This window comes from Cyprinodon variegatus, unplaced genomic scaffold, assembly GCF_000732505.1.
Source record: "Cyprinodon variegatus isolate N-32 unplaced genomic scaffold, C_variegatus-1.0 Scaffold826, whole genome shotgun sequence".
In the NCBI taxonomy this organism is placed as follows: Eukaryota; Metazoa; Chordata; class Actinopteri; order Cyprinodontiformes; family Cyprinodontidae; genus Cyprinodon; species Cyprinodon variegatus.
Window position 1 is genome coordinate 15,274 of NW_015151279.1, and position 10,974 is coordinate 26,247.

At 36.0% G+C, this 10,974-nt stretch overlaps 1 protein-coding gene across 1 annotated transcript in view; it reads left to right on the forward strand.

Annotated features, from left to right (window-relative positions):
- The first annotated feature begins 578 nt into the window (after window positions 1–578).
- The window catches only part of LOC107098959, a 15,006-nt gene continuing 4,610 nt past the window's right edge, over window positions 579–10,974 (forward strand). The window contains exons 1-9 of the mRNA XM_015396868.1: window positions 579–687; window positions 765–875; window positions 1,524–1,706; window positions 2,839–3,019; window positions 5,333–5,516; window positions 5,725–5,822; window positions 5,984–6,370; window positions 7,417–7,590; window positions 7,952–8,142. Of these exons, the coding sequence (XP_015252354.1) occupies window positions 598–687; window positions 765–875; window positions 1,524–1,706; window positions 2,839–3,019; window positions 5,333–5,516; window positions 5,725–5,822; window positions 5,984–6,370; window positions 7,417–7,590; window positions 7,952–8,142 (1,599 nt within the window). The 5' untranslated portion in view covers window positions 579–597. The remainder of the gene's footprint in view (window positions 688–764; window positions 876–1,523; window positions 1,707–2,838; window positions 3,020–5,332; window positions 5,517–5,724; window positions 5,823–5,983; window positions 6,371–7,416; window positions 7,591–7,951; window positions 8,143–10,974) is intronic.

The window sequence follows — 10,974 nt, forward strand, 5'->3', positions numbered from 1 at the left end:
CATAAACATGTGAAAATGTAATATTTATGAAGTCTTGATAGAACTGAAAAATGTTTCAACAATATATTACAAATAAAAACAACTCGGAGGAGTTCTTAATAATGCATCAAATAAATACAGGGCTGTGAAGAAGTATTTACTTCATACAGATTTCTTAATTTTCTTATCTCTGGGTGTTTCAGATCATCACACGAATTTCAGTAGGAGACAAAGATATTCGGGATAAATACATTCAGCAGTTTTTAAATGATCTTATTTGAAAATGAAAACTGCCAATACTAAGGCAAAAAAAATATTAGAAAGCATAGTTCCATAAGAATTAGCCATGCGATTTCCTTCAGAAAAACAGACTGTAATCGAAAGACATTCTATATCCACCATCTTGTTTAAAATTTATATCATGCTTTAGTGCAGAACCCTTGACACTCTCTGTATTCCTAATTCTTGTCATGTAGTCATGTATATTTTCACTTCTGTATGTTAATACTGTCATAAAGAATGAAATTCTAAAAAGCAATGAATATTGTGTTTCATAAAATAAACATGATATTATGTGTCTCTCTGAGACGTAGCTTTCAATTTAGGTCAAAGCAGAGCATGTCAATGAGAAGAACTTGGAGAAACAGCAGGACACTTCTTCAAGATCTGTATGACAAGGCAATTCCCGAAAGAGACGCATATACTCATGTGAGTCTCATTGGTATTTTTCTGATCCATTTTATTGACATAGTTTGCATGTATGATTGATTTACTTCTGCACACAGATCCTATCACAATCAAGAGATAGCAAAATGATTCACTCCATTGCCAGTCTAGTCAGGGCAAAGAACAAAATGCTCCTTTTTGAGAATCCTGATACAGTGGAAATCTACAAGGTAGGTCACTTTTATAAAGTCTAAAATTGCTTATATCCTATTATGCTTAAAAATGTAAACAAGGCAATAAATAAGAAATTTAAATCACAATATGTATGCCATGAAATAGCTAGAACTGTAAACCATATGCACAAGTAGTTGTTTTATATTTGCTTTAAAATGTATTGATCCTGATACTGAAATACTTTCTATGTATTTACATAGAAATACAGAAAATGATTTTTTTGTGTGTGTGTGTGTGTGTTTCTTCCCTTACAGCTTTAAATAATCTTTTAGGGCAATATAGTTTTAATTAGTATTTAAAAAAAATGAAAAATACAATAATTGTTTATCTGACTTTCACTTCTGCAGTACCTTCAACTCCCTTTGGGGGGAGCCAAGATACAAGATTGCAGTTTGGATTGGCTTAGAAGCACACAGCTATAAAGACTGGATATGTTGAAGATGTTGTTTATTTTCTTGAATAATTTGCACAATATTTAAGAGCTAGACATAAACATAAAGGCAGTAAGAAAGGTTTGACTGTCAAGAGAGCTTCCTGTTCAGATGTTTTTATTTTTTCCCCCCACACAATCCAGCTGAGAGTCAACAGGCTCTGAAAATGACTAAAACTCTTTTTGTATTTATTTGTGTGTTTGCTGGATGTAGCTAAATGATCCCAGAAAATCTGAAGGAGGTGACCTATATCTTCCAGCCATTCCCAAAAAAGCCTCAAGCCTTAACTCCCTCAACAGGGCTCTGAGTCAGTCCTGCCCTTATCTATATGACAAACGAAGAGGATCCTTCTCATCAGTTACTTCACAGAGAACAAGAGTTCATACAGAAAAACAGGTGAATTGACTTTTTATCTGATTCATGCTTTATATTTAAGCTATGTTTACATACTCACCAGCCACTTCATTAGGTAGACATCTTCCAATGCTTGTTAACCTATATTATAAATCAAAAGAGTCTTTGAATGTAGAATGTTCTTTGATTCTACATTCGATGGAAGAATCTTAGTTTATGAGAAATTGCTCACATATTGTGATTTTCCCATATAACTATCTCTTAAACCCAAGGAGGTCTGAAAAAAGAGAAGAAAAAAAAAACAGAGTGGGCGACGTATGGCTGATATCAAAGGAGAACAGGAAGACTGTTTGGAGGTGTTCAAAAAAGCATAACTGTGGTAAATGGAGTTCGATCTCTGATCGCACACTGTGTAACCTTGAAGCTGATGGGCCACGACAACAGAAGACCCCAGTGGGAGTACCTCTTGTTGACTAATAACAGAAAAGCATGGAAAAAACTCACCCATAATATCCAAAATGGGATCTTAACAGATTGGGAAAGAAGTTGCCAGGTTCAACAACTCTACAGTTCATCTGTCACACACGGATCACAGATCGGGGTCTGATCCAGACCACATAAAAACTTGGATCTATCCTGCTCTGTATCAGCCACTTAAGCTGCAGCCAGCAGTTTAATGATGTGGGAATTATTTTCTTGAGACACTTTTGACCCAGCTCAGTTTTATCTCAAGCCATGTAAATTTCCTCGAGACCACAATCCTTCCATCAATTGGTTGCTAATTCTCTCAGGATAATCTACCCTGTCAAAAAGTTTGGATCAATCAAAATGTCAACATCACAGCGATGAGTTCACTGTACTTCAACAACCTCTTCAATGACCTCTACACAGTCATAACAATGCAATGACTATGCATTGGTCTTGTTTTGTTGTCAGAATAGCCTTGACCCAGGAGATGCCACCAAATTACAAATTAATTATTCAGTTTCATAAAGGGACATAAATGTGTCGCAACAATTCTAATGCAGGTGATTTTTTGTGATGGCCAGGAAAAGATTCTTTCACAGTTTTGTCTCTGTTTTATCTGCTCCAAACACCTCTACTTGGAGAACAAAGTTTTGACGTGTAACGTAACCTTTAAAACTGGTTTGCATGTAATTTTCTCTCTTTATAGCAGAGTAGCCTAAAAGCACAAAAAGAGGCTAAGAAAGCCAATGTGACAGTGACCATGACGTACCTGGGGCAAGGTCAGCGGCGAGCACACTCAAGGTCTATTCGGGATGAACTGAAAATTCTTCAGCAAATCAATGGAGGAGAAAATCTCTGTGTTTTTAAGGGCCTCGTTTCAGCAGGAGGTAATTTACAAACCTCTATTATTCTGATATCAACCCAAGCTGCTGTAAATTATTTAGATGAGAAAAAAGCTAATGTTTAATAATCTATTACAATAAATAGACATTTCCACCCAAGTAGGTGCCAAACCTTGAAACATGCTGTTTTCTAATCACTTCAACAAAACATACACCCACTTTATGTACCTTTCTTAGTTTCTTTTCAAAACACAAAGTCTCAGTTTAGACTGTATTAAGTTAGTGTAAGTGCATCGCTGTCAATTGGTCATAAGAATATTTGAGGCCATATTGCCTGATATAACAATCCACACGTTTCACAGACCTACATATTGCAATTTATAGGTTAAAACTGAGATAAATTGTGTGTTTTTCAGACATAACTGAAGTTTAACTGCAAAATCAAAGTATATAACAGTGACAAACAGAAGCTCTGGCATCCAACAATGAAAAGGACTGACAAGGAAAAAGGACAAGACCCTGCATATTATAATGCGATTTCACAAAAAACGATGGTATTCAAACATGCCTCAGGCTTCAGGGTGATCAGCTCAGAGTGATCAGTAAAAGGACACCTTGTTGATGATTTTACATGCATAATTTCTGTTTGAAAGCAGTCCCTGACAGATGCACAATATGCTGTCACACTGTGGTTCACTATGAACTCAGCCATAGTAACTTATCTGTATCCTCTGATATGGTTTAACCCAGAGTGCGAAATACAGGGGGGTCCGGGGGGGCTCGACCCCCCTGATTAACCCAGGAGACCCCCTGAAAGCCTCAAAAGCAAAATTTAAAGGGGGTCTTAAATTGTGTAAAAAAAGAAAAGTATTTAAAATTAAATATTTTTGTCACTAATGGTCACTAAAATGTTTCTAAGCTGTCCAGTCCAGTATTTAAAATTCTAAACATTTATTCACAAATATGTTCTGTTATTTGCCAAGTGGAGCCAGCCAATCCTGTTCGCGTATACAAATTAAACATGTGCTGCTAAACAGAAGAAAGACACAACGTTGACAACAACGTTACGAAAATAATGGAGATGGGGACCCCCCCAAATATTGACAGGTATTTCACACACTGGTTTAACCCAATATCGTCCAAGTTTTAATTTTTGGTAACTTTGCAGCAAAAGACTTAAACCAGTGAGGTCAAATGTGGCCTGCAGGGTCTACTAGGTCCCCCTCTGTCTTGAAGCTGAGTGTATCTGCTTTGTAGAATAGCACCCGTAATCTAACGTTGCCTTTTGTGGGTGATATGTTACCTAATGTAAATTAAGTAAAAATGAAAAGAAGTTAATAGGTTAAATTAAAGGCTTAATAAGACAAGTAAACAGTTAAAAAGCCAATTTATAAAGTTAATAAGCTCAATTCAAGTTCTGTATCAGCTTGGGTTCTTTTTCACTTTTCTTTTCTCCTTTAAGGTGTCTAATGAACACTTTTGCAATATCTGTGTCTGAACAGGGAAGGTCTGTGCAGGGAAGAGACAGACAGGGGAGAATAAAAGATAAAGGAAATGAATGAATGAATGAATGAATGAATGAATGAATGAATGAATGAATGAATGAATGAATGAATGAATGAATCCACAGCCTCGAGTGTGTTGAAGGTCCGTCTCCTATTTTCTTTATACCTATTTCCTGTCTATTGGCTGTCAAAAAAAGATTACTCTTGTCAAACAAATGAAAAAGAGAGAGAAAGAGAACTGCAAGACTTTATGGAACATGTATTTCAGTTCATTCAAGGACAAAGCATAGATTAAAGTAAAATGTTATTCCAATCAAGCTTTACAAATAACTGCCACAAGCAGATTATAAATTTATATTATATTATTTTTTTATATTGGCAGACAACGACAAGTTCAATGAGTACGTTTTTTACAATGTATGTTCTGTAGCCAACATTAGAAAATGAAATTGAACCATAAAATCCATTTTTCTCAAAAGATCCTGAATTTCCATCGCTAGCGAGCAAATATTCTTATTTAGATTTAGTAGCGGTTGTGGTAGCATTGTGATAGGATGCCAGGGAAAGCAGAAGGAGAAAATATTCGTGCTCAGCAATAAGAGAGCAGTCTAAATTTGATTTCCCAAAGTTGCAGCTTTCCAACAATGTTTTAATGTTTATGAATCCTGGAAACCACAGGATTGTTTATTTCTGACGTCCCTGGGCCGTGATTAACTTTTTACTGACAAAATAAAATAAACTTAGTTTGATTCTTAAGAATACTGATAGACCAATAACCAATGAAAACTATTAGTCTTAACCAAAGGATATAATATTTTATAAATCCTTAATTTCTGTCCATTTTATTTCTCAGAGCAGTTTCAGTTTGTATCTCAGAGGCACAGAGGTTTCCCCTTCAGTGCTTCGTTATACGTCAATGGCATCATGGCAGCTCGAATCAGCTCCTGCTGCGAGTACCGCTACGCTCCTGGCTTTCAGCAGGGTAGGAAAAGCTGCTTCAGACTGAGCTGGCTGGCTGGTGGAACACCTTGTTACAGGTCAGATTTCATCCTGTGAAGACAGGAGAGAAACTCAATGGCAGAAAATTTGTAATAAGTACCAGTGGAAACAAACTAGGCAAATCTAGCTTGAGGCATTTGGGGAAAAAAGGGGGAGACTGCTTAAAAGAAATTGATGGAAGTGATGATGGAGGCACAGGAGAGGAAATATGACTCATTATGAAAGCACATTTTTCATCTTTTTCAGATGCACTAGTCTCCGACAAAAATACAGCTCCTGCCAACAACTGAACAACGGCACAAAGGAAAACTTAATTCTCCCTGTTGAGCTGAGCACTGGCAGTGGTACAAAGCCTGAAAATGAGTGTCTCCATTTTCTATTACTTCCCAAAGCTTATTCATCAATATTTTTTTGACATTGTGCCCACCCAGCATTTCAGGGGAATAGTCTAAATAAAAAAATGTATCACAAAGACTTATTTTCTTTTATTTTTTCTCCCGTAAAGGCCCCATCGAGTCATGTCCATCATCCCCACTTTTTATCCCAGTCAAACCCGAGAAGAAATCAGTGAAAAGACCAAGAAAACACTTTAAGGAGCGAAGTGGAGGATCAACTGACAGTGAAGATGCTGCTTTTGCTGGAATAAAAGAAAGATCCAGGAGGAAAGAACGCAAGGGTCAAAGCGATCAGAAAGAGAGCAAGGGAAAGACGGGTTTGAACAACAGAGGGGAAGAGGGGCAAAGCGGCAAAGGCTTGGAGAGATCAACAGTGACTGGAAAATCTGAGGAGCAGACAGGACACAAACCAAACCACTCAAAAACAACACAGGATGCCACAAGGCTGCAGAAAGAACAGCCACCATCACAATCAATCAAGACAAGTAAAACTGCTGGTAAGTGCTGATCATCGCTGTTGGTTTCATTACTTTGATGTTGGATGTACAATGTTGAAGTGAAACATCTTGGTAGTATAATACTCACATTATACATTAGGTACAGTAAACAGGACAGAAAAATAAAGAAAATCAGTTCAGTGCCAGTAGAAGGTTCTTCAAGCAAAAAAAAAAAAAAAAACTAAACTAAAAATTTAAATTGTAACCCTAACCCTAACCCTATATATTTAGGCTAAAAATTCTAATTTTAGGGTTTTGAACTTGGATCACGACTTTGTAATCGACCTAGATCTTATGGGAGACTATTATCACAAAATGATGACATCTAAATCAACTAAGTCACACTACTGTTGACATTTTTTTTCAACTTACATTGATGTACTAGATATAGAGTTGGAGAGTTAATATATTGATGATATGTTAACCTTTAACTTTTTAAGATTAAATCTCATGTTCTGAGTGGGATTCATTCTCCTAACCGAAGGTTTTAGCAGCAACATTATTGTACAAAAATCACATATTTGCTTCCTAAGAAAATAAAGCAAGCTCTAAACTGGTGTTATAATATATTGTACCTCCTTAGAAAATGAAAGTTTTATCACTTCACCCCAACTAAACATCTAAGCTCAATGTTCTTGATTATCTGTGACATACTCTTAACTGTGGGTTTTGTTGCATGACGCCACACAGCTGATTCTGTCGAGGTGAACACTGCTAACATACTGAGTTAATTACTTCAAGCCCATCTGTTCCTAATTTATATCAATCCTTGTTTAAAGGATGTAAGTTGTACTTTTTCCCAGTTAAAGCTATGTTCATGTCCTGACTGCAGTAAAATTACTTTACATGATGTTTCAAAAACCTTTTCAGCAAATACTTTCTTTTGAAGCAATAAATACACATCTGATCACTTTGAATAATAATCTAACATAAAATGAGACCTCGAAAACTGCGGTTTTAATTCTGCAAAACATAACACTGTTGCCGCTATCAAAACCTTTGGCCCCAGATTTTTTTCTCTAAAGAGGAGCATTTCTTTTTTAAAGATTCATTGCAGGATTTTAAGGGAATGACTAAGCAGAAAAGTGAGAAGCAGAGAAGCCTAGAGTCAGACGGGAAAACCAGAGATGAGGGAACACTGAAGGACTTCTATAAAGAGTGTGTGGAAATGAGCGCCGAGCTGAACCAGAGCCCAAACAAACACTGGTTCAAGGCAAACAGTGAGTACAGACTATGCATAACAGCAGAATTAAAATGACTCCCACTGGAGGACTGTAACTCATTTACATAACACACTTTAGGGAAAAGAAACAAACAAACAAACAAAAAAAAAAACGCCTGAATTTGCAAGAAAGTGCGCTGAGTAGATTCTGCTTGAAGGAAGATTGATGATGTGTGGGAGAGATTATACATGTTGCCTACGCAGACTCACGTATTCCCATATCCATAAATCTAAACACTTTCACTTTCTCTTTTGCTTAATGAATGCAGAAACGGAATATTAGTTTCACTCACATATTCAAATCGCGTCTTCTTTATCGCAGTTATACCACCCATTAGTTGCTTAATTTTCTCTGTAAGTCTTAGAGAGGTATCGGTTCCAGAGGAAGCTGTCATCACAGGGCCTCAAAGCTCAGAGCTCTGATCTGGAGCTAAGTGCCGAAAGTGATACAATACCACTACCCAATGGAGAGCCTGAGGAGGAGGAGGACTCTGCAGGCCAGGATGCTGCCAAAGTAGAGGCTGTTCCAGAGCAGGACCTGCAGGCACAGGTATGTGTCCAACACATGTGCTGTGGAGAATCTTTGTTTCTGCCAGAAGCACTGCTGGCTTAAAAGTAATAGCTGTGACACTGCAGGTAAAACAGACTGAGGCATTATGCACAGGTTTGCATTACTTAGTGTACTGTAAGACTGGGAAATGTAATGTAAACATGTACTTAAGTAACAACACTCGAAAAATAAACATGTCACAGTTGATAACTTAAATTGTTCAAGTTTTAGGAGTAGGATCCAAGGTTATGAAAATTAAAAACATTTTAATTTAATTACGGAAATGAAAATTATGCTATGAAAAATCAGTCTGTCGTTTTGTCTTTTAAGAAATGTTCAAGTATATGCTTTCATCGTAGCATACAGAGTGTCCTTTTCTTTAAGTGCACTGAATTTATTCATCAATTTTTTTATGGAACCACTGCAGTGCTTTGATATTTGTAAACTGCTTCTTTTGAAAACAACTGAAACCATAACATTTTTATACAAGTCCTTATTTTTCATATCATTAAGATTTTTCTTTCCAACTTTAAATAGCTAAGATACACTGAACATCCGCTTTTTCTTCAGGCATAGAATATTGTTTAGCTTCCTTCCATTTACAGCTCAGTTTGTGTCCTTCAACAACAGTCCAATAGTGTAAAATCTTTATTAATTTAGTAAAACTATTTTTTTTGTTCTTTTGATTTATTGTCTTGATGCAGGACTTTCAAATCAACCAACATTTATTTTTTATTTTTATATAGTTAATGGAAAGCCATCCTTGTTGATGCTAATTAGAATATTCCTGTCCCATGATAGCACCACCGCTATGCTTCAATTAATGGTGTTTTTGTAATTAGACTAAACTGCATTTTAACTGTCCTAAAACACACATAGTTTTAGCTGTATGTTGGATAAATATTTTTATAAATTTAGTCTCAAGTGACCATGAATGACAAAGTACTCTTTTGCACAAGCGGAATTTTTGTTAATCAGTGTTTTCCTGTGACTCATTAATAGTAATTAAAGCTACCTTCACATTTCTGCTTTAGCTATGATCTCAGCTCTTTTCTCCCTCCTTGACTAGCGTGTAATGATCCTTGTTGATGCTTCCTAATGAGGATTAACAACGGTCCTGAATTTTTTGGTTGATTTGCTGTCTCTTTATGAAGCTGGTTTTCTCAGGCCGATAAACAATAACAACTCTTCCTTAAAACCTTTTCCAATCTCACTCAGCTGAGCCATGATGATTTGATCAATGCTATTCTTTAAATCAGGCCAGTGGCTCTCCTCTAAAGTTCATCCCATTGATTGAGCTCTTGTTTATTCTAATTGCACCTTTGCAATAATCACCAAGAGGAATATTGTCATAAGGGCTGCTTTAATGTGCAGGGTCTATGATTAAACATGATTATATTATCATAGGCTACAGTGTTTTTCAGATAGAATGCTAATATTTCTGTTTGTATTCTACAACATTAAACTCCCAGACTATCAACCTCAAAAAGGCATGAAGAAAACAGCATGAAACTCAGACAGGATATTAGAAGCCAAAATCAGGTGATAAAATGTAAAACTTTAGTTTTTTTAGAAGTTTTAGGGCACGTTTTTGAAAAGTGGTGGGTAATAAAAAAGGCAAATATGGGAGAGCGAAGGCAGAAACAAAGATAAACATTGTTATGGCTTTCTGTGAGATGGAAATAAACAAAAGTCTTCAGAGCATAACTCTCTGGGCTTCTGCAATGTGCGCTTCTGTAAACATGGTTCTTATAGGCAGCGATAAATTACTTTAGGTTAGTGTGGTTGAGTTTGTTTATTGCTAAACATAAAGTTGGAACCATCGTAACTGTTTTGATGTATTGTTTGCTTGGTGAAAGGATATAACAAAAACAATATCAAAATTGTTTTTAAATCAGGGTGGTATAAACATCCTGCTTATAAAACAGAATGCTTGAGTCTGGACTGGTGACCTGTTCAGGTGTCTCACCTCCTAATAAAGACAAGCTTTAACACCTCAGATCACTGTAGAGGATTCCAAGGCTAAGGAAGACAGAAAGATGAATAATAAACAATTTGATGTTGTATTTTTGAACAGTATAACACTAGAGCTGTGATGAAGATCATTGCTGATCATTGAAACAGGTGGGAAATTGCTTGGGCAGAAGCTCCAACCTATGTAGTGACTTACTTAAACACATTACAATCTAAAGATCTTCTGGTTCTGTTATTCATTACAAAAAAAAAAATGTAAATGAACTGTGATAGGTGATATTAATGTCTGAAGCTATTTGAGCTAGATAGATTAAATACTCATTTTTATAATAAGTAATTGTGATTTTCTAGGAGGGCAACACCTGCTTTTCCAGTATTGGTTAATGCTTATCTGCTTTTTATTCTGTTAGGAAAATATATTAAATACTATGAAATTACCAAAACTAATAATGGCTCCAAAGAAGAAGAAGCTGTCATCTGCCTCCAGGATCAATTCCAGTTTTAGCTCAAATATATGCTAAGTGGACAAGTGTACTAAAAGCATATGCACAAATGTAAATCATCTGACTGTTATCCTGCAAACAAACATTTGGAAGAGACAAATGGCTCAACTGACACAAAAATGCATTAGCCAGAAAAAAAACTATATTGTGCCTAAAGCTGGCAAGCTAACAGATATTTCATCCAATAACTTTCATTACTATTGCCTTATTCAGTCTTATTATTATAAACCACAGAGGATTTGAATTATTCTCCACACATTCCTGTTAGGTTTGTATTTACAAAATACAGGGTATAGAAGATGCTGTAAATATCACCTCTGCTATGATATATTTATATATACTGTATGCTTACATA